General features: G+C 61.9%; 5 protein-coding genes across 5 annotated transcripts; 1 reads left to right on the top strand and 4 right to left on the bottom strand.

Moving 5' to 3' along the window:
* The first annotated feature begins 831 nt into the window (after positions 1–831).
* On the top strand, positions 832–5,291 carry CHLRE_11g467586v5 (uncharacterized protein). The gene is made up of 4 exons (XM_043067340.1): positions 832–1,953; positions 2,262–2,648; positions 2,845–3,397; positions 3,610–5,291. Exons 1-4 carry the CDS (start codon positions 1,600–1,602, stop codon positions 4,071–4,073), a joined length of 1,758 nt encoding a protein of 585 aa, XP_042919340.1. The 5' UTR covers positions 832–1,599; the 3' UTR covers positions 4,074–5,291.
* A 4-nt stretch (positions 5,292–5,295) lies between these two features.
* On the bottom strand, positions 5,296–8,624 carry CHLRE_11g467587v5 (uncharacterized protein). Its single transcript, XM_043067341.1, has 4 exons — positions 8,338–8,624; positions 7,586–8,011; positions 6,891–7,277; positions 5,296–6,693 (listed from the first exon to the last, which is right to left on the bottom strand). Exons 1-4 carry the CDS (start codon positions 8,506–8,508, stop codon positions 6,331–6,333), a joined length of 1,347 nt encoding a protein of 448 aa, XP_042919341.1. The 5' UTR covers positions 8,509–8,624; the 3' UTR covers positions 5,296–6,330.
* Positions 8,625–10,289: 1,665 nt separating this feature from the next.
* On the bottom strand, positions 10,290–16,401 carry CHLRE_11g467588v5 (uncharacterized protein). Its single transcript, XM_043067342.1, has 5 exons — positions 15,900–16,401; positions 15,147–15,572; positions 14,452–14,838; positions 13,701–14,253; positions 10,290–13,470 (listed from the first exon to the last, which is right to left on the bottom strand). The coding sequence occupies exons 1-5, from the start codon at positions 16,068–16,070 to the stop codon at positions 13,007–13,009; spliced, it is 2,001 nt and encodes a 666-aa protein (XP_042919342.1). The 5' UTR covers positions 16,071–16,401; the 3' UTR covers positions 10,290–13,006.
* A 49-nt stretch (positions 16,402–16,450) lies between these two features.
* CHLRE_11g467589v5 (uncharacterized protein) lies at positions 16,451–22,541 on the bottom strand. The gene is made up of 5 exons (XM_043067343.1): positions 22,044–22,541; positions 21,291–21,716; positions 20,596–20,982; positions 19,852–20,404; positions 16,451–19,621 (listed from the first exon to the last, which is right to left on the bottom strand). Exons 1-5 carry the CDS (start codon positions 22,212–22,214, stop codon positions 19,158–19,160), a joined length of 2,001 nt encoding a protein of 666 aa, XP_042919343.1. The 5' UTR covers positions 22,215–22,541; the 3' UTR covers positions 16,451–19,157.
* A 1,543-nt stretch (positions 22,542–24,084) lies between these two features.
* Positions 24,085–27,331, bottom strand: CHLRE_11g467590v5 (uncharacterized protein). The gene is made up of 6 exons (XM_043067344.1): positions 27,238–27,331; positions 26,948–27,032; positions 26,814–26,855; positions 26,522–26,612; positions 25,981–26,117; positions 24,085–25,591 (listed from the first exon to the last, which is right to left on the bottom strand). The coding sequence occupies exons 2-6, from the start codon at positions 27,009–27,011 to the stop codon at positions 25,248–25,250; spliced, it is 678 nt and encodes a 225-aa protein (XP_042919344.1). The 5' UTR covers positions 27,012–27,032; positions 27,238–27,331; the 3' UTR covers positions 24,085–25,247.
* Between the last annotated feature and the right edge of the window lie 124 nt (positions 27,332–27,455).

Consider the following 27,455-nt stretch of genomic DNA (forward strand, 5'->3'; position numbering starts at 1 on the left):
CTCCACCTGTGTGTGTGAGAATCGTCGTCATACTGGTATAGCGTGAGTACCGTAATACTCTTGTTGGAACAGTTCAAAGGAGGCCGCTACCTGCTAAGCTTCCGATCGGCCGAAGGTATAAGAGTGGCCTGTGGGAACGTGTATGTGGGATTGGTTTGAGTTCGGGGATTCTGAAGTTACTGAGTTTACAGAGGCGGGGTGGGACTGGGTGGGCATGATTGCGCAGGTGGGGAGGTGTTATGTTTGCTTCCCTGATGTGTTCAGTGAAGTATGGCTTCAAGCAGCAGGCTATGTGTGCCCGCGTCTGCAGAGTGCAGATGTCGCAGTGGCGTTGGTAAAAGGAGAAAGAGCATTTGTCGGTGGCCAGTCCAGCGTTATGTACGGATGTGGCGTCGAACTACACGTTCCAACCACAGCGGACCCAGGGGTGACCCTGAGCGGACCTCTGCGAACCCGACCGCTGCTGGCTGCGCGCATGCACTCCCTTCCACTCTCAGCAGAGTCAGCACCTAAGGCCCCGCGTGCGGCTCTGAGTCTCTGAGACATGCACCCGCTGTCAAAGCATGCGTCTACTAGCTGCGGGCCAGCACACTGCGTCTGCCGGGGCGCGGCCGTTAGCGACAAGCTGACGGGGTGTAACAGTCATGGCTGTGCACCTTCCGTCTCACTCCAGTCGTCCTGACACGCGCATTTCTTTTATGCAACGTTTGCTGCGAGTAATACATCTAGAGTATTACATGATGCATTCAATCGCAAACTGGACACGCACGGTGTGGCGAGGGACCTGTTGTTCACGGCGGGTTCAGCTGTGCGCGGTCGTACTGCCATCCGGTCGCGAGGTCGCGGGGCTGGACAAAATGCGGTCAACATGCGGCATTTCCTTACTTCTACGCTATCTCAGCTTCTCAAAGCATGCACTGCTAGCTCGTGACATCTAAACGCACATAGCGAGCGAAAAGACTGCACCGATTGCTCGGCGCACTTCTGTTGCTTGTCGCTCCTTCTTTCCTTTGCTCAAACGTGTGCTTCCATGCTCTCGTTTCTGGCTGGATGCGTCTTCAAGGCGCTGACGGGCGGAGACTTGAGGGAGGACTTGAGCTGCATGCTCAATGCTCTGCCTGAGGCCCTCGGCGTGCCTCGCCTGTGCAAGGCTACTGCTAGCGACATCCGCTCGCCATGCTTCCCTTGCAATGGACAGAAGGTGAGCATTCTGCAAAAGCGACGGGTACACGTTGGCGGGCACAACCACCAATTCAGCGCTACTGGCGTTTCCTTTGTGCACCGCCTGGCCGGAACGCTGGCCCGGCGGTGGTCAAAGCCAAACTTCCACTAGTGGCATGCGCAGTAGGCTTTACGACAGTCTTTGGTTTGTTCAGCTTGATTGTTGCTCGCGCGGGCTCTTAGACCTCTCGCCTGGGGCTCTTTCATACAACCACGTATCGGCATTCTTGAGGCTCCTGCTCAACAAGCGCGCGCACTCATCCTTTCCGCTCCCCCACCCGCGCGCCCTTTCCCCCTCTCGCTCAGGTCGTTCGGCGTCCACTTTGGGACCCGCGCGCCACGTTGGCTGCAGCTAGCCCCGCCCCCGTCCTCGAGGCCATGAAGGAGTCTCCCACGCCGCCCGTGTCAAGCTCGGGCGACGACTGCACGACCGATGGCAGCGCCGTCCCCTCCGCCTCCCCCTCCAACCCCACCTCCGCCTCCACCTCCAAGGCCCTCGTGCCCGCCGGCCCCGTCGTTGCCCCTGCTCCCTCCGCCTCCTGCCCGGCGAGCGAGGACGCGCCCGCGGCCACCTGCTGCGGCGAGGTCCAGGCCGAGTCCTCGAGTGGCGGCGATGAGAACGACGACGTCAGCAGCTACATGCAGGGGGAGGTGCGGCTGGTGGTGACGTTCGAGGACGGCTCCTTTCGCCGCTTCTCCAAGAGCGTCGTGGAGGATTTCCGCAAGCTGCCGGTGAGCGGGTGTCTCGTGCTGGTGGGTGGGTGTAGTGGGTGGCAGCAGAGGGCAGCATGGAGCACACGTACGCACACGGTAGTTTGCCGTGCGTCCTGCGCCTGAACTGGGGTGTTTGGTTGGGTGCATCCATGGAAGCCATGACACTGTGTGCGCGCGTGTCGCCTGCCGGCTAGCTGTCTCCTCGCTGTCCACTTGCATTGCTTCCCACGCCGCCCTCGTAACGCCCGGCGCCAATCCCTCCTTCTTAATAATCTCGAATATAATAACCCCCTTCCTTGCTTCCTCCTGTTCCCCTTATCCCTCAGCTGGACGCGTTCGAGGAGCGTCACGGCCTCCAGTGCTGGCGGTCCGAGGGCAAGATCGGCCGCGGCGGCTACGGCCTCGTGCACGTGGGGCTGTTGCAGCGGCCCGACGGCACCACACGGCCCGTCGCCGCCAAGCTGTTCCTGGGCGGACTCACCAAGGCCAAGGAGCAGCTGAACAGGGAGGTCGGCGCGGCGATGCAGCTGCAGCAGGCCTGCGCCACCGCCTCTTCCTCCTCCTCTTCTTCCTCCTCGCCTGAACAGCCGTTGCCGCTGCTGGCGGCGGCTGAGCGGAGCCCGTTTGTGCGGCTGCTGTGCCACGGCGGCCGGCCCGGGCAGCTGCCCATGATGGTGATGGAGCTGGCAAAGGGCTGCGTGGCTTCCGTACTGGTGAGCCGTGCGCGTGTGCGGGCCTGTGTGTTAAAAAGCGAAACGAAAGCCCGCCCAGAGGGGCCTGTGTGGGCGGGCCTGTGTGTGTGCGTGCGTAGCGTGCACGCTTGCTTGAGCGTTGGCTACACACAAGCCTAAGCTGTCATGCCCAAAACCTGGCCCCTCACTCCTATACGGTATGCTCTGCATTGCACAGGAGGATGCCACTGAAAAGCGCGACGAGATCTGGGCTCAGATGGAGGCCACACAGCAGCAGGCAGATGCAGCCGCCGCTGCCAACACCGACGTCGCCAGCATGTCTGATAACCTCACCAGGGCGCGGCCGGCGGCGCCGCCGGGCTCTGGCGTCCTGCCGGCCCCTCGGCCGCCGCCGCCGCCGCCCGGCTTTGAGCCCCTGCCGGTGGCGAGCCCTCGCCCGTGCCCACCGCCGCCGGGCTTTCACGCAATGCCGGCGGCCCCTCGCCCCCCGCTGCCACCGCCTGGCTTCGCACCACTACTGGCCTCGCCGCCCGTGCCTGCGTCGGCGCCGGCCTCGGCTGCTACTTCTGCTGCTGAAGACCCGCTTCTGCCGTCTGTGCGTGTGGCCCGTGCTCCGCCGGGCTTCCCAGTGCCTGGCACTGCCAGTGCTCCCCGCTGCCGCGACGTGTGGGAGGACGTGGCGCTGCTGCCGCTGAAGCAGGTGCTGGCCATCCTGGTGTCTCTGGCGGCCGCGATTAAGGCCATGCACCGCGTGGGACTCGTGCACAACGGTGAGCGGGCCAGCCAGCTTGATGCGGAGGAGCGGGGCTGCTGCCGCTGGTGAGGGTGTGGTGCGTGTCCCAGGATACGACGGCGGGGATGGGTGAGATGGAAGACGCATGCATGCACACTCTCTGCCCCTTTACTTGCGCCCCCATCCAACCACCATGACCTCTTACTCGCTTCGCTTGACTCGCTGGCCTCGCCCTCTCATCCCCTACAGACGTCAAGCCTGCCAACATGCTCCACCGCGCTGACGACACCTACTGCCTGGCTGACTTTGGTCTGGCTGAGCAGCTGAGCCCCGCCGACCCCACTGGCACCTTCGTCTTCGAGATGGCCTGCGGCACCCGCCACTACATGGCACCCGAGGTGCAGAGCAACGTGCCACTGACGGCCGCCGTTGACGTGTACTCATTCGGCATCACGGCCCTGTGCGTGGCTGTGACCGGCAGCAACAGCGCCGCGGCCGACTGGTTTGCGCAGCAGAGCTGGTGGCCGGCCGGCGACGCGCCGGCTGCTGCCCGTGCCTTCCCGGCCGGCATCTTCCCTTCCTACCTGCCCCTGTCACTGGAGCTGCTGCTGCTCGACTGCGTGGCTTGGGATCCGCAGGAGCGGCCCACTGCGGAGCAGGTGGTGCAGCGGCTGGCCGCGATCTGGGAGGAGGTCGTTGTGTGCGGCTACTAATGACGCTACATGCTACGTGCTGCTAGCGGGCTTGGTATTGGTGGCTTGCGTTGTCGCGCCCAAGGGCGCCCATAGGCTGTCGGGCAGGGCTGTTGAGAGGTTCGAGAGAGGGCAAACCTGAGATGGTTTCATTGGCAGGGCCGCAGCGTATGCTGCCAAGGAGAGTAGGGCTTGCTCGCTAGCTCGCTTACTAGCTATCGTGCCGCGCCAAGCAGGCGTGCGGCCGGCATCAGTGTGTGCGTTTGCTTGTGTGCTTGCGGGCCGAGACAGCCCCAGGAGTGCCGCAGCTAGCTCCGAGTGCGCGTCAGCGGCAGGACTGGAACACTACCTACCGCTTAGGATGGAGCAAGCGGCCTAGGGCGTGGAAGTTCTTTCATAGGGCGTACATATTCATTATACATGCGCTGCAGATATTCATACTGCTACTGCGAGGGGAGGCACTCTGCGTGCCCGTGAGCGTGCGTGTCATCACTAGACGTGGTTTGGGTCAAACGCTGTCTGCCTAGCATTGCTCTTTGGCAACTCGTGCATTGGCTTCTCTTTCGGGTGTTTAGGACATTTAGGACCCTGTACATGGATTGATCTGTATCTTTTAGACGCTGCGGCTTTAGGCTTTAGTCTGCTAGCGTTGAATACGGGCGGTGGGCGGTTGACAGACCGGCACGCAGGTGAATACAACACACAACTGACTAGGCGGGCAAATGCTGACGCGGCGTCGCTGAACCAAGCGTCTTTGGCTCGTTGGCTACCGTTTTACTATTAGATTGCTTTGACCTGCTTGTGTCAGCCGATATTGTCTTGTGCAAAGCGCTGGCTGCATTGATTCATGCAGCTTGGCCAGGTGTACGGTAATGAGGACTAGCTGCTAGGCGGTGTGACCGTGGGTGTGACGGCGGGTAGCGAACGGCTTCGTAGCTGCAGCGGCTGACGGTGCGGCGGGGGCTGGAGCGTGTGCACGGCTAGTTAGGCCTCGTGATTAGGACGAGTAGGGATGGGCACATTACTGGCACACGGGATGAAGGGGCACGGCCTGTGCATTGCAGGTCATCACCCCTGGGTAAGGACACTGGATGAGAGGATGAGACGGGGCAGGGCTGGAGCCCAGTGAAGCATACGCACCGATTGACACCAAAAGATGACTTCTTTCCTAATCAAGGCCGGTGGGGCCATAGTTTCATGCATCGGCGTGCGTGCATGCACTTGTAACAACTATGGGCAGCATCCAGTAACACGTCTCTTTGTCATCGGGGCCTGCCTACTGGTGCACATGCATGCGCTGCATGCACGGTTACCGACGTGCTTGAAACAACGCAACACAAGCAACGGTGTACAAGGGCCGGGCCTCGTGGGCTTGTCACTTTGTCAGCAACTCAGCATGCTTACCTGCATGCGCGCGTGTGGGCGGTGTGGCCTCCCTCTTGTCCCCCCCCCTCGGGCGTTACCTCCTGTGGTCAAGTTTCGTCATCAAACCCGTTCTCGCCGCCCGCGTCTCTGCATGTTCCATGTTTGGCAGCATATGCATCCAAAGGGATGACACGTCTGCTTGGGGTATGGGCGTCAGCTGCACCCTATGGGACCTCGCCAACCTGCCTGAACCCTGTCCCATCAGACATCCAAAGGGATGACACGCCCAGTTCCCGAAGGCTTCGCGCTGAGCCGGGCAAGCTCCGGTGGGCGCTCAGCGTGGTCCTGTACAGACAATCTTGATGAGTACGGTAAACTGCTCAGCACGCAGAGATGCCGGGCTCATCGACTGGGCCGTCGGCTCATCCGGACACCTGGTCGGCTCATCCGGCTGAGCCGACCTCTTACATGGCTGAGCCGCGGACTGCTCCACGCTGTGTACATCGGCACTTGCCACTGAGCCCACCAAGACCGGCTGTATAGTACGCGCGATTGCCTGTTTGCGCCCACACTTGAAGCAACCGTGTGCATGTTTACAATCCGTCCTCGACGTCTAATGATCCATGCCCACTCCGGCGCCTCTAGTACCGTACTTCCGGCCAAGCTGCCTGAATCAATGCAGCCAGCGCTTTGCACAAACCGTAATGGCTGACACAAGGAGGTCAAAGCAATCTCGAAGTAAACGGTAGCCAATGAGCCAAAGACGTTTGATTTGGTGACGCCACGTCAGGCATTTGCCCGCCTAGTCAGTTGTGTGTTGTGTTCACCTGCGTGCCGGTCTGTCAACCGCCCACCGCCCTTATTCAACACTAGCAGACCAAAGCCTAAAGCCTCAGCGTCTACAAGATACAGATCAATCCATGCACAGGGTCCTAAATGTCCAAAAACACCCGAAAGAGAAGCCAATGCACGAGTTGTGTGAAAGAGCAATAGGCGGTGGCAGCGGGGGGCGAGGGGCCGCCGGCAGTGCGTGAAAGCCCGGCGGCGGCGGGCACGGGCGAGGGCTGGCCGCCAGCAGGGGCTCAAAGCCGGGCGGCGGCGGCGGCGGCCGAGGGGCCGGCAGGACGCCAGAGCCCGGCGGCGCCGCCGGCCGCGCCCTGGTGACGTTGTCAGGCATGCTGGCGACGTCGGTGTTGGCGGCGGCGGCTGCATCTGCCTGCTGCTGTGTGGCCTCCATCTGAGCCCAGATCTCGTCGCGCTTTTCAGTGGCATCCTCCTGTGCAATGCAGAGCATACCGTATAGGAGTGAGGGGCCAGGTTTTGGGCATGACAGCTTAGGCTTGTGTGTAGCCAACGCTCAAGCAAGCGTGCACGCACGCACGCACACACACACAGGCCCGCCCACACAGGCCCCTCTGGGCGGGCTTTCGTTTCGCTTTTTAACACACAGGCCCGCACACGCGCACGGCTCACCAGTACGGAAGCCACGCAGCCCTTTGCCAGCTCCATCACCATCATGGGCAGCTGCCCGGGCCGGCCGCCGTGGCACAGCAGCCGCACAAACGGGCTCCGCTCAGCCGCCGCCAGCAGCGGCAACGGCTGTTCAGGCGAGGAGGAAGAAGAGGAGGAGGAAGAGGCGGTGGCGCAGGCCTGCTGCAGCTGCATCGCCGCGCCGACCTCCCTGTTCAGCTGCTCCTTGGCCTTGGTGAGTCCGCCCAGGAACAGCTTGGCGGCGACGGGCCGTGTGGTGCCGTCGGGCCGCTGCAACAGCCCCACGTGCACGAGGCCGTAGCCGCCGCGGCCGATCTTGCCCTCGGACCGCCAGCACTGGAGGCCGTGACGCTCCTCGAACGCGTCCAGCTGAGGGATAAGGGGAACAGGAGGAAGCAAGGAAGGGGGTTATTATATTCGAGATTATTAAGAAGGAGGGATTGGCGCCGGGCGTTACGAGGGCGGCGTGGGAAGCAATGCAAGTGGACAGCGAGGAGACAGCTAGCCGGCAGGCGACACGCGCGCACACAGTGTCATGGCTTCCATGGATGCACCCAACCAAACACCCCAGTTCAGGCGCAGGACGCACGGCAAACTACCGTGTGCGTACGTGTGCTCCATGCTGCCCTCTGCTGCCACCCACTACACCCACCCACCAGCACGAGACACCCGCTCACCAGCAGCTTGCGGAAATCCTCCACGACGCTCTTGGAGAAGCGGCGAAAGGAGCCGTCCTCGAACGTCACCACCAGCCGCACCTCCCCCTGCATGTAGCTGCTGACGTCGTCGTTCTCATCGCCGCCACTCGAGGACTCGGCCTGGACCTCGCCGCAGCAGGTGGCCGCGGGCGCGTCCTCGCTCGCCGGGCAGGAGGCGGAGGGAGCAGGGGCAACGACGGGGCCGGCGGGCACGAGGGCCTTGGAGGTGGAGGCGGAGGTGGGGTTGGAGGGGGAGGCGGAGGGGACGGCGCTGCCATCGGTCGTGCAGTCGTCGCCCGAGCTTGACACGGGCGGCGTGGGAGACTCCTTCATGGCCTCGAGGACGGGGGCGGGGCTAGCTGCAGCCAACGTGGCGCGCGGGTCCCAAAGTGGACGCCGAACGACCTGAGCGAGAGGGGGAAAGGGCGCGCGGGTGGGGGAGCGGAAAGGATGAGTGCGCGCGCTTGTTGAGCAGGAGCCTCAAGAATGCCGATACGTGGTTGTATGAAAGAGCCCCAGGCGAGAGGTCTAAGAGCCCGCGCGAGCAACAATCAAGCTGAACAAACCAAAGACTGTCGTAAAGCCTACTGCGCATGCCACTAGTGGAAGTTTGGCTTTGACAACCGCCGGGCCAGCGTTCCGGCCAGGCGGTGCACAAAGGAAACGCCAGTAGCGCTGAATTGGTGGTTGTGCCCGCCAACGTGTACCCGTCGCTTTTGCAGAATGCTCACCTTCTGTCCATTGCAAGGGAAGCATGGCGAGCGGATGTCGCTAGCAGTAGCCTTGCACAGGCGAGGCACGCCGAGGGCCTCAGGCAGAGCATTGAGCATGCAGCTCAAGTCCTCCCTCAAGTCTCCGCCCGTCAGCGCCTTGAAGACGCATCCAGCCAGAAACGAGAGCATGGAAGCACACGTTTGAGCAAAGGAAAGAAGGAGCGACAAGCAACAGAAGTGCGCCGAGCAATCGGTGCAGTCTTTTCGCTCGCTATGTGCGTTTAGATGTCACGAGCTAGCAGTGCATGCTTTGAGAAGCTGAGATAGCGTAGAAGTAAGGAAATGCCGCATGATTGATTGATGTTACAAGTTCATGCTCGTAGATTGGTCCAAACGAGCCAGGAAGCTCATGGACCGCCAAAACTAGTCTCAAAAGGATTATTCAAAAAGCAAAACAGTTCATGCAATAATATATCTAAATTGGTCGCGCCGTAAGGTCGTTACGTCGCAGCCTTATCGCGTGAATGACACGCGCTAAACCCCTCTGGTCACCACTGGCCATCGCGTCCATCATAGTCGCGGGAATCACCTCCCACAGCGTGCTTCTGATATCATCGTACGCCTTGCACTCAAGCAGCACATGCCTCTCATCCTCTACATGCTCCTCCCCATCAGCGTGGCAAAGCGGACATACTCTCTGTGCTCTCTCCCTGTGCGCACCCTGCGCACCGCGTGGGTTGTTAGCCTCAATCATCCACACGCCCATCCTGAATCTCATCATGGAGACATGCCATGCTCGAGGAATGTAGATTTGCGTGTGCCGTGTTTCCCCCATCCAATGCTTGTAACGACATATCTTCACGCCAGGCTTGACCCCTGCTTGCGTCACAAAATCCCGTGGATTAACCTCTAACCTGTTGCTAGCCCAGTCCTCCTCAAACTTCTCGCGTACCTTCCCCATGAGGGAGGCAACATCCAGTTCTTGCGTAGTAATGCGTGTAATATTGGCCTCGATATCAGCTGCCTCTCCACTGAAACGGTAGCCAAGGCCAACCATCAATAACCGCAGAACTTTAGCCCCCCACGTGTGCGTGGGCGGCGTCGGTAGGTTGCTCAACACCGCTCGTATCTCCTCCTTAAACGCCTGATGGTAAACAGTGCCGGTTGCCTTAACCAGTTGGTTCCAAAAACGGAAAACAAGCTCAGCCCAATGCACGTGTAATGGCATGCACCCAAGCTCTCGAAAGAGCAGTTCATGTGTTGGTTTCTGGGCTCCCACCACTTCCTTCATGAAATCCATCTGAATGCGAACCATGCCATGCTCTAGTGCTCGATCAAACGCTCCATATCTTTGACCGTCAACTGGGGACGCATTGAACACTTGGAGAAGCGCGTCTGGTGCCCACACTTGTGCACCGTAAGATAATACCGCACGCACCTGAGCGTTAAAGCACCGCATAGCTACCGCAGGGACCATAAGCCCCTTCTTGCGTAACTTCCGTCGTAGTGCATGCATAGCTCGCTCACCCGATGCACGTAACTCTTTGCAACAAGATTCAAACTTAAAACTTGGGCCGTAATACAGGCCAAGGTACCGCGCTCTACGCTTCCAGGGAAAGAAGCGAAGTGCTTCCAGCCCTTGCTGGTATTCCCGCATGTACACCGGCATGGGGCTTGGCTCCTGCCGTAAATAACGCCGAAAGGTGGCTGACGAATGCACACCCAGCACTTCTGACTTTGTAACATGCCGCATGTTGACCGCATTTTGTCCAGCCCCGCGACCTCGCGACCGGATGGCAGTACGACCGCGCACAGCTGAACCCGCCGTGAACAACAGGTCCCTCGCCACACCGTGCGTGTCCAGTTTGCGATTGAATGCATCATGTAATACTCTAGATGTATTACTCGCAGCAAACGTTGCATAAAAGAAATGCGCGCGTCAGGACGACTGGAGTGAGACGGAAGGTGCACAGCCATGACTGTTACACCCCGTCAGCTTGTCGCTAACGGCCGCGCCCCGGCAGACGCAGTGTGCTGGCCCGCAGCTAGTAGACGCATGCTTTGACAGCGGGTGCATGTCTCAGAGACTCAGAGCCGCACGCGGGGCCTTAGGTGCTGACTCTGCTGAGAGTGGAAGGGAGTGCATGCGCGCAGCCAGCAGCGGTCGGGTTCGCAGAGGTCCGCTCAGGGTCAACCCTGGGTCCGCTGTGGTTGGAACGTGTAGTTCGACGCCACATCCGTACATAACGCTGGACTGGCCACCGACAAATGCTCTTTCTCCTTTTACCAACGCCACTGCGACATCTGCACTCTGCAGACGCGGGCACACATAGCCTGCTGCTTGAAGCCATACTTCACTGAACACATCAGGGAAGCAAACATAACACCTCCCCACCTGCGCAATCATGCCCACCCAGTCCCACCCCGCCTCTGTAAACTCAGTAACTTCAGAATCCCCGAACTCAAACCAATCCCCCATACACGTTCCCACAGGCCACTCTTATACCTTCGGCCGATCGGAAGCTTAGCAGGTAGCGGCCTCCTTTGAACTGTTCCAACAAGAGTATTACGGTACTCACGCTATACCAGTATGACTTACGGTTCGCCACCAGAGTTCGTACTTGCCGCCAACGCGTGCCAGTTCTTATCCGAGTCACCTGCCTGTGCCTAGTGCCCCTGCCCACGGCATTGCAGCAGCGCGACCGTACCATAGCAGCACGACCAGTGCGCCCGCACCATGCACTGCTCTGAGGTCGTGGCGTTCATTCCCCTCGCCTGCCCTTGCGCCCTTCCATTACGGTACTTCATGGCATGCAGCTGCGCCCATGTCGACAGCCGTACCAACGCCATACGTCTGTCCCCATCACCTATCCGTCACCTGCTCCCCTGCATCAAGCCTGGCCTGGCTCCCCCTCGCTTCCGTCTCCCATTCCCTGCACCCTCCACCGGGCCCAACCTCCATCCCAGCCGCCACAGCCAATGCCCTCTTCTCGACCCGTTGTAATCCGCATCCATATGCTGCGTTGGCTGGCGCAGTTCGTTTACTCGGGAGGACTCGGCGGGGCGTCTTCCGCTGCACGCCTGCACCCTTCCCCTTGCACCCTTGCCCCTTGCATGGCTCTTGTACATCATGTTTGCATCCGAGTCGCTGGCGGCGACGCCACAAACCCCACACATCTGCCCCCACCGATGACTGCCTAGCACCTCATCCGGCCGCTATAGCCACCCACCTCGCTTCCATGTCCTGCACCCGCGCTCCCTCCACGGCTCCACCCACCACCGAGCCCCACCTCCAAGGCTCCAGCTCATGCCCACTCAAGGCCACACGCACGCATGCAGGTAAGAAGCATGCTGAGTTGCTCAAGCCCGCGAGGCCCGGCCCACGTACACCGTGCATGCATGCTCTGCAGTATATGCACCAGTAGGCAGGCCCCGAGGACAAAGAGACGTGTCACTGGATGCTGCCCATAGTTGTTACAAGTGCATGCACGCACGCCGATGCATGAAGCTATGGCCCCACCGGCCTTGATTAGGAAAGAAGTCATCTTTTGGTGTCAATCCGTGCGTATGCTTCACTGGGCTCCAGCCCTGCCCCGTCTCATCCTCTCATCCAGTGTCCTTACCCAGGGGTGATGACCTGCAATGCACAGGCCGTGCCCCTTCATCCAGTGTGCCAGTCCTGTGCCCATCCCTACTCGTCCTAGTCACGAGGCCTAACTAGCCGTGCACACGCTCCAGCCCCCGCCGCACCGTCAGCCGCTGCAGCTATGAAGCCGTTCGCTACCCGCCGTCACACCCACGGTCACACCGCCTAGCAGCTAGTCCTCATTACCGTACACCTGGCCAAGCTGCATGAATCAATGCAGCCAGCGCTTTGCACAAGACAATATCGGCTGACACAAGCAGGTCAAAGCAATCTAATAGTGAAACGGTAGCCAACGAGCCAAAGACGCTTGGTTCAGCGACGCCGCGTCAGGCATTTGCCCGCCTAGTCAGTTGTGTGTTGTGTTCACCTGCGTGCCGGTCTGTCAACCGCCCACCGCCCGTATTCAACACTAGCAGACTAAAGCCTAAAGCCGAAGCGTCTAAAAGATACAGATCAATCCATGTACAGGGTCCTAAATGTCCAAAAACACCCGAAAGAGAAGCCAATGCACGAGTTGTGTGAAAGAGCAATGCTAGGCAGACAGCGTTCGACCCAAACCACGTCTAGTGATGACACGCACGCTCACGGGCACGCAGAGTGCCTCCCCTCGCAGTAGCAGTATGAATATCTGCAGCGCATGTATAATGAATTAGTTTGTACGCCCTATGAAAGAACTTCCACGCCCTAGGCCGCTTGCTCCATCCTAAGCGGTAGGTAGTGTTCCAGTCCTGCCGCTGACGCGCACTCGGAGCTAGCTGCGGCACTCCTGGGGCTGTCTCGGCGCGCAAGCACACAAGCAAACGCACACACTGATGCCGGCCGCACGCCGGCCTGGCGCGGCACGATAGCTAGTAAGCGAGCTAGCGAGCAAGCCCTACTCTCCTTGGCAGCATACGCTGCAGCCCTGCCAATGAAACCATCTCAGGTTTGCCCTCTCTCGAACCTCTCAACAGCCCTGCCCGACAGCCTATGGGCGCCCTTGGCGCGAAAACGCAAGCCACCAATACCAAGCCCGCTAGCAGCACGTAGCATGTAGCGTCATCAGTAGCCGCACACAACGACCTCCTCCCAGATCGCGGCCAGCCGCTGGACCACCTGCTCCGCAGTGGGCCGCTCCTGCGGATCCCACGCCACGCAGTCGAGCAGCAGCAGCTCCAGTGACAGGGGCAGGTAGGAAGGGAAGATGCCGGCCGGGAAGGCACGGGCAGCAGCCGGCGCGTCGCCGGCCGGCCACCAGCTCTGCTGCGCAAACCAGTCGGCCGCGGCGCTGTTGCTGCCGGTCACAGCCACGCACAGGGCCGTGATGCCGAACGAGTACACGTCCACAGCGGCCGTCAATGGCACGTTGCTCTGCACCTCGGGTGCCATGTAGTGGCGGGTGCCGCAGGCCATCTCGAAGAAGAAGGTGCCAGTGGGGTCGGCGGGGCTCAGCTGCTCAGCCAGACCAAAGTCAGCCAGGCAGTAGGTGTCGTCAGCGCGGTGGAGCATGTTGGCAGGCTTGACGTCTGTAGGGGATGAGAGGGCAAGGGCCAGCGAGTCAAGCGAAGCGCGTAAGAGGTCATGGTGGTTGGATGGGGGCGCAAGTAAAGGAGCAGAGAGTGCGCGGCGTGGCGCTAAGTGCATGCATGCGTCTTCCATCTCACCAATCCCCGCCGTCGTATCCTGGGACACGCACCACACCCTCATCAGCGGCAGCAGCCCCGCCCCTCCGCATCTGGCTGGCTGGCCCGCTCACCGTTGTGCACGAGTCCCACGCGGTGCATGGCCTTGATCGCGGCCGCCAGAGACACCAGGATGGCCAGCACCTGCTTCAGCGGCAGCAGCGCCACGTCCTCCCACACGTCGCGGCAGCGGGGAGCACTGGCAGTGCCAGGCACTGGGAAGCCCGGCGGAGCACGGGCCACACGCACAGACGGCAGAAGCGGGTCTTCAGCAGCAGAAGTAGCAGCCGAGGCCGGCGCCGACGCAGGCACGGGCGGCGAGGCCAGTAGTGGTGCGAAGCCAGGCGGTGGCAGCGGGGGGCGAGGGGCCGCCGGCAGTGCGTGAAAGCCCGGCGGCGGCGGGCACGGGCGAGGGCTGGCCGCCAGCAGGGGCTCAAAGCCGGGCGGCGGCGGCGGCGGCCGAGGGGCCGGCAGGACGCCAGAGCCCGGCGGCGCCGCCGGCCGCGCCCTGGTGACGTTGTCAGGCATGCTGGCGACGTCGGTGTTGGCGGCGGCGGCTGCATCTGCCTGCTGCTGTGTGGCCTCCATCTGAGCCCAGATCTCGTCGCGCTTTTCAGTGGCATCCTCCTGTGCAATGCAGAGCATACCGTATAGGAGTGAGGGGCCAGGTTTTGGGCATGACAGCTTAGGCTTGTGTGTAGCCAACGCTCAAGCAAGCGTGCACGCTACGCACGCACACACACACAGGCCCGCCCACACAGGCCCCTCTGGGCGGGCTTTCGTTTCGCTTTTTAACACACAGGCCCGCACACGCGCACGGCTCACCAGTACGGAAGCCACGCAGCCCTTTGCCAGCTCCATCACCATCATGGGCAGCTGCCCGGGCCGGCCGCCGTGGCACAGCAGCCGCACAAACGGGCTCCGCTCAGCCGCCGCCAGCAGCGGCAACGGCTGTTCAGGCGAGGAGGAAGAAGAGGAGGAGGAAGAGGCGGTGGCGCAGGCCTGCTGCAGCTGCATCGCCGCGCCGACCTCCCTGTTCAGCTGCTCCTTGGCCTTGGTGAGTCCGCCCAGGAACAGCTTGGCGGCGACGGGCCGTGTGGTGCCGTCGGGCCGCTGCAACAGCCCCACGTGCACGAGGCCGTAGCCGCCGCGGCCGATCTTGCCCTCGGACCGCCAGCACTGGAGGCCGTGACGCTCCTCGAACGCGTCCAGCTGAGGGATAAGGGGAACAGGAGGAAGCAAGGAAGGGGGTTATTATATTCGAGATTATTAAGAAGGAGGGATTGGCGCCGGGCGTTACGAGGGCGGCGTGGGAAGCAATGCAAGTGGACAGCGAGGAGACAGCTAGCCGGCAGGCGACACGCGCGCACACAGTGTCATGGCTTCCATGGATGCACCCAACCAAACACCCCAGTTCAGGCGCAGGACGCACGGCAAACTACCGTGTGCGTACGTGTGCTCCATGCTGCCCTCTGCTGCCACCCACTACACCCACCCACCAGCACGAGACACCCGCTCACCAGCAGCTTGCGGAAATCCTCCACGACGCTCTTGGAGAAGCGGCGAAAGGAGCCGTCCTCGAACGTCACCACCAGCCGCACCTCCCCCTGCATGTAGCTGCTGACGTCGTCGTTCTCATCGCCGCCACTCGAGGACTCGGCCTGGACCTCGCCGCAGCAGGTGGCCGCGGGCGCGTCCTCGCTCGCCGGGCAGGAGGCGGAGGGAGCAGGGGCAACGACGGGGCCGGCGGGCACGAGGGCCTTGGAGGTGGAGGCGGAGGTGGGGTTGGAGGGGGAGGCGGAGGGGACGGCGCTGCCATCGGTCGTGCAGTCGTCGCCCGAGCTTGACACGGGCGGCGTGGGAGACTCCTTCATGGCCTCGAGGACGGGGGCGGGGCTAGCTGCAGCCAACGTGGCGCGCGGGTCCCAAAGTGGACGCCGAACGACCTGAGAGAGAGGTGGAAAGGGCGCGTGTGGTGGGGGAGCGGATAGGACGAGTGCGCGCGTTCGTTGAGCAGGAGCCTCAAGAATGCCGATACGTGGTTGGATGAAAGAGCCCCAGGCGAGAGGTCTAAGAGAGCGCGCGAGCAACAATCAAGCTGAACAAACCAAAGACTGTCGTAAAGCCTACTGCGCATGCCATTAGTGGAAGTTTGGCTTTGACCATTGCCGGGCCAGCGTTCCGGCCAGGCGGTGCACAAAGGAAACGCCAGTAGCGCTGAATTGGTGGTTGTGCCCGCCAACGTGTACCCGTCGCTTTTGCAGAATGCTCACCTTCTGTCCATTGCAAGGGAAGCATGGCGAGCGGATGTCGCTAGCAGTAGCCTTGCACAGGCGAGGCACGCCGAGGGCCTCAGGCAGAGCATTGAGCATGCAGCTCAAGTCCTCTCTCAAGTCTCCGCCCGTCAGCGCCTTGAAGACGCATCCAGCCAGAAACGCGAGCATAGAAGCACACGTTTGAGCAAAGGAAAGAAATAGCGACAAGTCAACAGAAGTGCGCCGAGTAATCGGTGCAGTCTTTTCGCTCGCTATGTGCGTTTAGATGTCACGAGCTAGCAGTGCATGCTTTGAGAAGCTGAGATAGCGTAGAAGTAAGGAAATGCCGCATGTTGACCGCATTTTGTCCAGCCCCGCGACCTCGCGACCGGATGGCAGTACGACCGCGCACAGCTGAAGCCGCCGTGAACAACAGGTCCCTCGCCACACCGTGCGTGTCCAGTTTGCGATTGAATGCATCATGTAATACTCTAGATGTATTACTCGCAGCAAACGTTGCATAAAAGAAATGCGCGTGTCAGGACGACTGGAGTGAGACGGAAGGTGCACAGCCATGACTGTTACACCCCGTCAGCTTGTCGCTAACGGCCGCGCCCCGGCAGGTGCAGTGTGCTGGCCCGCAGCTAGTAGACGCATGCTTTGACAGCGGGTGCATGTCTCAGAGACTCAGAGCCGCACGCGGGGCCTTAGGTGCTGACTCTGCTGAGAGTGGAAGGGAGTGCATGCGCGCAGCCAGCAGCGGTCGGGTTCGCAGAGGTCCGCTCAGGGTCACCCCTGGGTCCGCTGTGGTTGGAACGTGTAGTTCGACGCCACATCCGTACATAACGCTGGACTGGCCACCGACAAATGCTCTTTCTCCTTTTACCAACGCCACTGCGACATCTGCACTCTGCAGACGCGGGCACACATAGCCTGCTGCTTGAAGCCATACTTCACTGAACACATCAGGGAAGCAAACATAACACCTCCCCACCTGCGCAATCATGCCCACCCAGTCCCACCCCGCCTCTGTAAACTCAGTAACTTCAGAATCCCCGAACTCAAACCAATCCCACATACACGTTCCCACAGGCCACTCTTATACCTTCGGCCGATCGGAAGCTAGCAGGTAGCGGCCTCCTTTCAACTGTTCCAACAAGAGTATGCGATACAATACGGTACTCACGCTATACCAGTATGACTTACGGTTCGCCACCAGAGTTCGTACTTGCCGCCAACGCGTGCCAGTTCTTATCCGAGTCACCTGCCTGTGCCTAGTGCCCCTGCCCACGGCATTGCAGCAGCGCGACCGTACCATAGCAGCACGACCAGTGCGCCCGCACCATGCACTGCTCTGAGGTCGTGGCGTTCATTCCCCTCGCCTGCCCTTGCGCCCTTCCATTACGGTACTTCATGGCATGCAGCTGCGCCCATGTCGACAGCCGCAACAACGCCATACGTCTGTCCCCATCACCTATCCGTCACCTGCTCCCCTGCATCAAGCCTGGCATGGCTCCCCCTCGCTTCCGTCTCCCATTCCCTGCACCCTCCACCGGGCCCAACCTCCATCCCAGCCGCCACAGCCAATGCCCTCTTCTCGACCCATTGTAATCCGCATCCATATGCTGCGTTGGCTGGCGCAGTTCGTTTACTCGGGAGGACTCGGCGGGGCGTCTTCCGCTGCACGCCTGCACCCTTCCCCTTGCACCCTTGCCCCTTGCATGGCTCTTGTACATCATGTTTGCATCCGAGTCGCTGGCGGCGACACCACAAACCCCACACATCTGCCCCCACCGATGACTGCCTAGCACCTCATCCGGCCGCTATAGCCACCCACCTCGCTTCCATGTCCTGCACCCGCGCTCCCTCCACCCACCACCGAGCCCCACCTCCAAGGCTCCAGCTCATGCCCACTCAAGGCCACACGCACGCATGCAGGTAAGAAGCATGCTGAGATGCACAAGCCCGCGAGGCCCGGCCCACGTACACCGTGCATGCATGCTCTGCAGTATATGCACCAGTAGGCAGGCCCCGAGGACAAAGAGACGTGTTACTGGATGCTGCCCATAGTTGTTACAAGTGCATGCACGCACGCCGATGCATGAAGCTATGGCCCCACCGGCCTTGATTAGGAAAGAAGTCATCTTTTAATGTCAATCCGTGCGTATGCTTCACTGGGCTCCAGCCCTGCCCCGTCTCATCCTCTCATCCAGTGTCCTTACCCAGGGGTGATGACCTGCAATGCACAGGCCGTGCCCCTTCATCCCGTGTGCCAGTCCTGTGCCCATCCCTACTCGTCCTAGTCACGAGGCCTAACTAGCCGTGCACACGCTCCAGCCCCCGCCGCACCGTCAGCCGCTGCAGCTATGAAGCCGTTCGCTACCCGCCGTCACACCCACGGTCACACCGCCTAGCAGCTAGTCCTCATTACCGTACATCTGGCCAAGCTGCCTGAATCAATGCAGCCAGCGCTTTACACAAGACAGTATCGGCTGACACAAGCAGGTCAAAGCAATCTAATAGTGAAACGGTAGCCAACGAGCCAAAGACGCTTGGTTCAGCGACGCCGCGTCAGGCATTTGCCCGCCTAGTCAGTTGTGTGTTGGCGTGCCGGTCTGTCAACCGCCTACCGCCCGTATTCATCACTAGCAGACTAAAGCCTAAAGCCGCAGCGTCTAAAAGATACAGATCAATCCATGTACAGGGTCCTAAATGTCCAAAAACACCCGAAAGAGAAGCCAATGCACGACTTGTGTGAAAGAGCAATGCTAGGCAGACAGCGTTCGACCCAAACCACGTCTAGTGATGACACGCACGCTCACGGGCACGCAGAGTGCCTCCCCTCGCAGCAGCAGTATGAATAATATCTGCAGCGCATGTATAATGAATATGTACGCCCTATGAAAGAACTTCCACGCCCTAGGCCGCTTGCTCCATCCTAAGCGGTAGGTGGTGTTCCAGTCCTGCCCCTGACGCCCACTCGGAGCTAGCTGCGGCACTCCTGGGGCTGTCTCGGCCCGCAAGCACACAAGCAAACGCACACACTGATGCCGGCCGCACGCCTGCTTGGCGCGGCACGATAGCTAGTAAGCGAGCTAGCGAGCAAGCCCTACTCTCCTTGGCAGCATACGCTGCAGCCCTGCCAATGAAACCATCTCAGGTTTGCCCTCTCTCGAACCTCTCAACAGCCCTGCCCGACAGCCTATGGGCGCCCTTGGCGCGAAAACGCAAGCCACCAATACCAAGCCCGCTAGCAGCACGTAGCATGTAGCGTCATCAGTAGCCGCACACAACGACCTCCTCCCAGATCGCGGCCAGCCGCTGGACCACCTGCTCCGCAGTGGGCCGCTCCTGCGGATCCCACGCCACGCAGTCGAGCAGCAGCAGCTCCAGCGACAGGGGCAGGTAGGAAGGGAAGATGCCGGCCGGGAAGGCACGGGCAGCAGCCGGCGCGTCGCCGGCCGGCCACCAGCTCTGCTGCGCAAACCAATCGGCCGCGGCGCTGTTGCTGCCGGTCACAGCCACGCACAGGGCCGTGATGCCGAATGAGTACACGTCAACGGCGGCCGTCAGTGGCACGTTGCTCTGCACCTCGGGTGCCATGTAGTGGCGGGTGCCGCAGGCCATCTCGAAGAAGAAGGTGCCAGTGGGGTCAGCGGGGCTCAGCTGCTCAGCCAGACCAAAGTCAGCCAGGCAGTAGGTGTCGTCAGCGCGGTGGAGCATGTTGGCAGGCTTGACGTCTGTAGGGGATGAGAGGGCAAGGGCCAGCGAGTCAAGCGAAGCGAGTAAGAGGTCATGGTGGTTGGATGGGGGCGCAAGTAAAGGGGCAGAGAGTGCGCGGCGTGGCGCTAAGTGCATGCATGCGTCTTCCATCTCACCCATCCCCGCCGTCGTATCCTGGGACACGCACCACACCCTCATCAGCGGCAGCGGCCCCGCCCCTCCGCATCTGGCTGGCTGGCCCACTCACCGTTGTGCACGAGTCCCACGCGGTGCATGGCCTTGATCGCGGCCGCCAGAGACACCAGGATGGCCAGCACCTGCTTCAGCGGCAGCAGCGCCACGTCCTCCCACACGTCGCGGCAGCGGGGAGCACTGGCAGTGCCAGGCACTGGGAAGCCCGGCGGAGCACGGGCCACACGCACAGACGGCAGAAGCGGGTCTTCAGCAGCAGAAGTAGCAGCCGAGGCCGGCGCCGACGCAGGCACGGGCGGCGAGGCCAGTAGTGGTGCGAAGCCAGGCGGTGGCAGCGGGGGACGAGGGGCCGCCGGCAGTGCGTGAAAGCCCGGCGGCGGCGGGCACGGGCGAGGGCTCGCCGCCGGCAGGGGCTCAAAGCCGGGCGGCGGCGGTGGTGGGCGAGGGGCCGGCAGGACGCCAGAGCCCGGCGGCGCCGCCGGCCGCGCCCTGGTGACGTTGTCAGACATGCTGGCGACGTCGGTGTTGGCGGCGGCGGCTGCATCTGCCTGCTGCTGTGTGGCCTCCATCTGAGCCCAGATCTCGTCGCGCTTTTCAGTGGCATCCTCCTGTGCAATGCAGAGCATACCGTATAGGAGTGAGGGGCCAGGTTTTGGGCATGACAGCTTAGGCTTGTGTGTAACCAACGCTCAAGCAAGCGTGCACGCACGCACACACACAGGCCTGCCCACACAGGCCCCTCTGGGCGGGCTTTCGTTTCGCTTTTAAACACACAGGCCCGCACACGCGCACGGCTCACCAGTTCGGAAGCCACGCAGCCCTTCGCCAGCTCCATCACCATCATGGGCAGCTGCCCGGGCCGGCCGCCGTGGCACAGCAGCCGCACAAACGGGCTCCGCTCAGCCGCCGCCAGCAGCGGCAACGGCTGTTCAGGCGAGGAGGAAGAAGAGGAGGAGGAAGAGGCGGTGGCGCAGGCCTGCTGCAGCTGCATCGCCGCGCCGACCTCCCTGTTCAGCTGCTCCTTGGCCTTGGTGAGTCCGCCCAGGAACAGCTTGGCGGCGACGGGCCGTGTGGTGCCGTCGGGCCGCTGCAACAGCCCCACGTGCACGAGGCCGTAGCCGCCGCGGCCGATCTTGCCCTCGGACCGCCAGCACTGGAGGCCGTGACGCTCCTCGAACGCGTCCAGCTGAGGGATAAGGGGAACAGGAGGAAGCAAGGAAGGGGGTTATTATATTCGAGATTATTAAGAAGGAGGGATTGGCGCCGGGCGTTACGAGGGCGGCGTGGGAAGCAATGCAAGTGGACAGCGAGGAGACAGCTAGCCGGCAGGCGACACGCGCGCACACAGTGTCATGGCTTCCATGGATGCACCCAACCAAACACCCCAGTTCAGGCGCAGGACGCACGGCAAACTACCGTGTGCGTACGTGTGCTCCATGCTGCCCTCTGCTGCCACCGACTACACCCACCCACCAGCACGAGACACCCGCTCACCGGCAGCTTGCGGAAATCCTCCACGACGCTCTTGGAGAAGCGGCGAAAGGAGCCGTCCTCGAACGTCACCACCAGCCGCACCTCCCCCTGCATGTAGCTGCTGACGTCGTCGTTCTCATCGCCGCCACTCGAGGACTCGGCCTGGACCTCGCCGCAGCAGGTGGCCGCGGGCGCGTCCTCGCTCGCCGGGCAGGAGGCGGAGGGAGCAGTGGCAACGACGGGGCCGGCGGGCACGAGGGCCTTGGAGGTGGAGGCGGAGGTGGGGTTGGAGGGGGAGGCGGAGGGGACGGCGCTGCCATCGGTCGTGCAGTCGTCGCCCGAGCTTGACACGGGCGGCGTGGGAGACTCCTTCATGGCCTCGAGGACGGGGGCGGGGCTAGCTGCAGCCAACGTGGCGCGCGGGTCCCAAAGTGGACGCCGAACGACCTGAGAGAGAGGTGGAAAGGGCGCGTGTGGTGGGGGAGCGGATAGGACGAGTGCGCGCGTTCGTTGAGCAGGAGCCTCAAGAATGCCGATACGTGGTTGGATGAAAGAGCCCCAGGCGAGAGGTCTAAGAGAGCGCGCGAGCAACAATCAAGCTGAACAAACCAAAGACTGTCGTAAAGCCTACTGCGCATGCCATTAGTGGAAGTTTGGCTTTGACCACTGCCGGGCCAGCGTTCCGGCCAGGCGGTGCACAAAGGAAACGCCAGTAGCGCTGAATTGGTGGTTGTGCCCGCCAACGTGTACCCGTCGCTTTTGCAGAATGCTCACCTTCTGTCCATTGCAAGGGAAGCATGGCGAGCGGATGTCGCTAGCAGTAGCCTTGCACAGGCGAGGCACGCCGAGGGCCTCAGGCAGAGCATTGAGCATGCAGCTCAAGTCCTCTCTCAAGTCTCCGCCCGTCAGCGCCTTGAAGACGCATCCAGCCAGAAACGCGAGCATAGAAGCACACGTTTGAGCAAAGGAAAGAAAGAGCGACAAGTCAACAGAAGTGCGCCGAGCAATCGGTGCAGTCTTTTCGCTCGCTATGTGCGTTTAGATGTCACGAGCTAGCAGTGCATGCTTTGAGAAGCTGAGATAGCGTAGAAGTAAGGAAATGCCGCATGTTGACCGCATTTTGTCCAGCCCCGCGACCTCGCGACCGGATGGCAGTACGACCGCGCACAGCTGAACCCGCCGTGAACAACAGGTCCCTCGCCACACCGTGCGTGTCCAGTTTGCGATTGAATGCATCCTGTAATACTCTAGATGTATTACTCGCAGCAAACGTTGCATAAAAGAAATGCGCGTGTCAGGACGACTGGAGTGAGACGGAAGGTGCACAGCCATGACTGTTACACCCCGTCAGCTTGTTGCGCCCCGGCAGGTGCAGTGTGCTGGCCCGCAGCTAGTAGACGCATGCTGTGACAGCGGGTGCATGCCTGAGAGCCGCACGCGGGGGGCTTAGGTGCTTACTCTGCTGAGAGTGGAAGGGAGCGCATGCAAGAGGGTGGGAAATCCGAGAAGTTCACGTTCGCGATTCGACAGCACTACGCTAAGTTGCCGGTGGCCTATGGTTGTAAGGGTGAGCCGGGTACCCTGCCGAGCCAACTTGTGATGTTTGCGCGGGGTTTTAAAGCTGGCTGAGGCGGGTCGCCGCGGCAGTCCAGATGCCTGCACCGGGGGATTCCAGATGCCTGCGCGACCCCGCGCCATCAGCACGGATGCCTGCGCGTGGCATTGCCAATGCCTCGGGCGAACCACTCCATCATCTCCAGGTGCGTGCGCGCATTGCCCGTGGCACTTCAGAGGTAGCTCTACGGTCCGTCGTCGGCACCCGAAACTGTGTATGCCACCCAGCTACCTTAAGCTATGGTGACGGTGGATGGCACCATACATGCCAAACGCTTGGCCCCCACCGCTTGGCCATAGGGATGCATTCAGCGCGCGGGAATGTTACATTATCCAGCCATGGTGAAGCAACCGTTTGGTAATGTCTGGCTGGCCCCCATTGAACCCAGCTGCTGACGGTCTCGGCGCTCCCTCTCTCCTCTCCGCTCATGCCATGTCACCTTGGGGGCCGCTGCCTACTCCCTGGCACGCCCATGAGTTCATGCCCGGTAGGCTGCCAATGCGGCCAAACATTATGACAAACTCCTGTACCCCGTCTTTGTACAGTTGTACACCACAGCGCGGGACGACACGCAGCGGGTGAAGGCGGCGGCTGTTGCGGCCGGGGCTGGTGTGGACTAGCCCACAACCAGGCTGCGATGTGTCGCGGCAACGCTAACCCCAATCTAAATGGACCAACCTGGAACGCAGCCAGGCATCCGCGGGGTGCAAAAGGAGTACGTGCGAGCGCAGGACCGCAGGAGGGAAAGGAAACGGCAGAAGAAGATGCCCGGCATTGCGGTTGTCAAGATGCGACGGCGACCAAGGAAACGAACCTGGGTTACTGCCTAGCTGGGCCGGGCTGACAGGAGAACTGCAAGGCGGCTGCAGTAAGTGAGCTGGTACTGGTAAGAATTACGGATGCTGGCCAGGCGAGGTGGGCAGTCTACACGGCTGCATGGAATACCATCAAACTCATCACAGGCACAGTTGAAGTTGACGGTGAGACTGCAGGGTGGCAAAAGCCAACGTAGGAGACGCGGCGGAGCAACACGAAGGGCTGCTGACAGCACCGGGCGGGCTGGGCGCGCCCGGACCAGGCGAGGTCAACACGCGCTGGCATTGCTTGCATGTAGAGGTCCACGTGTGCAGGGTTCTGGGCCTCTGGGGTCAAGCAGCCACTGTGCAGGCGCGGTGCACGGACCGTGCGGGGATAAATCGGGAAACAAACTCGTTACAGCCACCACGTCACAATTCCCTTCACCATTGCCTGATCCGAGCGTGCTGCGTTGCTAACAGGGCTTTCCGAGCCTGCGCTAGTCGCCCTTCACCTGCTGCCAAAGCGTCCACCACCTATACAAGGCTTAAGAAGCCGCCGGCAGCCGCGTGCCCCTGACCAGCTACCGCATCCTATGCCATGCACTCGTGGACACACCTGAACACCCCCTTGCACAGCAATTGCTCCTCCTTGCAAAAGGCGTGTAAAGGCTACTGCCCGTTTCGTGGCTACTGCCCCATCTCGTCAAAACCATTACAGGGAACCGACCCTGAACAATACGGTGCAATGTTCGGCACGTCACGTCAAAAAACGCCGTGACCGACTTAACGCCGTATTATGCAGCAAAACAGATGGCGGCATGGACACGCCATAGCAAACCATGCTTATCTGTACCACACCAAAATACCTTTCCTTAAATTTTGCTTGGAAACACCTTACCTTCATCTTTGCTTACTGCCCTGCACACGTGCATCTCCCCGAGCTCCCAGGTCCTACACTCACCGCCGCCCACGGTGGCGTTCGTTTGTAGAGTTCAATGCCCGCCGCCCGAAAAAAAGCCACCTATCCCACGATACACACACGCTACAATGGTACTAAACCAATCCTGTCCAGTCTCGATTGTATCTCTCGGGTAACCCGCCGCTGCGCTCCACAGTACTTGGATAAAGCAATACGCCGAAGTCACGATCCAACAAGTATCACGCACAGGCACTTCAAGCCCACCTGGCACCCCAGGCCTGCTGTCACCTGTAGCTGACGTCACCTCCGCGCCATCGCCTGCGCGCTCTCGCCGCTACAGTACCTGTCCCGCCCCGCAGCATCTGGAACCAGCAGTGCGTCTGGGGTGCAGGACTTGGCCCTGACATCGGCACCAGCGTTGCGCCTGCGCTGGACAGGCCACACCAACCCCCTGCCGCTGCAACGGTGTGCTGCCGCGGCCACACACGGCGGTATCGGCAACACTTGCCAACTCGCGCAGCTACCGCAGTGCGACACGCGCTGCGCTACAGCGGCTTACAGGCCGTCACTGCCGCTGAGGCGCTATCCCGGGCCGCCTACCGCCCATCACCCCAGAGCCCTCCAAAGCTGCCGCCAACCCAGCCGCCTCACTTGCCCTTGCCCTTGCCGCCCTTGGCGTCAGGCGCGGGCGCGGCCGCGTTCGGCGCGGCCTTCTTGCCCCCGCAGCAAGCCTTCTTCGGCGGCGCCGGCTTCTTCAGGAACACCTCATGTGCGGCAAAGAGCGCGCCGCAGATGCCGACATAGGCCAGGGCCCAAGGCGCCAGGCTGGAGAAGCCCAGGGGCTCGTCGTCGCCGCCCGAGCCGCCGCTGCCGCCCGAGCCGCCGCTGCCGCCGCTGCTGCCGCCGCTGCTGCCACCGCCGCCGCCCACAGCGCTGGGGAACATGCGCGCGGCGCCGCCAGCGGGACGGGAGAACCGCGAGGGCGAGTCGACTGCAGTGAAGGGCCGGGGGGCGAAGGTCAGGTCCCTTCCTACATGCTCGACAACATGTGCCAACCCAAGCAGTTGGCATCTCCATAGTATCTTGCCCCTGCCCCCCCTTCGCATCCTCAACACCTTCAACCGCGCCCTTTCATTGAACACCTACGACAATGGGAACGCCTGCAGCCCGCCGCCCTCCTTGCCCCGCCGACCCCCGCCTCGGCCCTTCCTCCCTGCCCCAGCCCGACCACTCCACAGGGTCTGCCTCTCCATTGCTTCAATACGGTAAAGCCCCGTTCCCGCTCCCCGCTCCCGCGCCTGCTCCCATTCCCGCTGCCGCTCCCGCGCCCGCTCCTGCTCCCGCCCCCGCGTCCGCTCCCGCGCCTCTGCACACACTTACTGGGCGAGGAGGGCCCGCTGGCGGGGGTGAAGGAGGAGGAGGAGGGCATGTTAAAGCGCGTAGCTCCGCCGCCCGGCCGCGTGAAGGCCAGCTCGCCCACGTGGCCCGCGGTGCCGGGCTCGGGGGTGGGCGTGCCGCTGCGGCCATACCAAAGTAACAATGTTGGGGAACAAGAGGGGCGCGGGAAGGGAGGGGCGCTGTACATGCCAGCCCAAACTAAAGAGCGACGAGCACGTGGCCGACGCTTGGACAACGGAGAGCCACTTGACTCGGGGGCGTTCAGGGTGGTGTGTTGCACATGCGCTGGCGCGCTGTCGTCAGGGGCTGTCGCTGCAGCCGTGCATGAGCGACAAGAGCCGTCGACCCAGATCCCAAAACCCCGCAGCCCCCCCGACCTTCTCTCCTATCATCCCATCCCATCCCAATCCATCCCAGTCCTATCCCATCCCATCCCAATCCATCTCAAGGACCCCCTGGAGCCCAGCCCAAAGCCCAGGCTAGGCGGCACGCGCGCGGGACCCTCCCTCCCTCTCTCCCTCACCGGAAGGCTCCGCCCGACGGCCGGATGCCCACCACAGGCACGTCGCCCTCCGCGTCCGACGGCACCTCATCGTCCGATCCCACCGGGGACACTGCTCAGGGAGGGGGGGGCGGCAAGGCGCACGGGGTAGAGGTGATGAGGCGAGGTGATGAGAGATGTGCAGGGAGCACAGGCGAAGAGCGCTGGGTGCATTGGGCAAGCGGCGCCCGCTGCGGCAACGCAGCCCGAGGGCCCCCTGCAGCAGGTCGGACCAGACCCAGACCCGAGCGACCCAGTCAGCCCATGAACTCACTGGGGACGCGGGAGGAGCCGCCGGGACGGCTGGGGAAGGAGCCTGCGGTAGCGTTGGGTGAGCGGACGGCGACTCGTGAGCCGACGCTACTCGCGACCCCCTGGCTGCCCACCCACCAGCGCTTGCTGACTTACCGGGTCCAGAAGCCGTCACGACCAGAGCGCGACGGCTGGTCCCGCACGGCACAGGCCGGCACATGCTGGTTCTCGTGTGGAGCATCTGTGGGCGCGCGAGTGAGCCTATCAAACCGGGGCCATCGACGCTCATCCATAACGAGTAGCGTGGCCCGTGCAGAGCGCAAGGAGTGCACCTCGGACCTTCGGGTGCAACACTCTTGATTGATCAACACAGAACTCCTTCGCAGGCAATTGGCTTCGCGAACCTACAAGCTCGCTATGAGAGGCGACACATATGGAGGTCATACCTTTGCTGGCGCAACTGTGCAGAGCAAAAGCCGCCTGAGAGGTTTGGAGTAGCAACACACGCGATATGAGTTGAACCGTCACGAGCTAAGTTACTGCCCTGTAAGGTATACGAGCATAAATGGTTCTCCAGGAGCAGAACCGAATGAGGGACCAGAAGGAAAGGCCGATGCTTGCATCGGACTTGGAGGGATAGGCTCTTCTCAAAGTTCCACATGCC

The sequence above is a fragment of the Chlamydomonas reinhardtii genome, chromosome 11 (genome assembly GCF_000002595.2).
Source record: "Chlamydomonas reinhardtii strain CC-503 cw92 mt+ chromosome 11, whole genome shotgun sequence".
Taxonomy (NCBI): domain Eukaryota; kingdom Viridiplantae; phylum Chlorophyta; class Chlorophyceae; order Chlamydomonadales; family Chlamydomonadaceae; genus Chlamydomonas; species Chlamydomonas reinhardtii.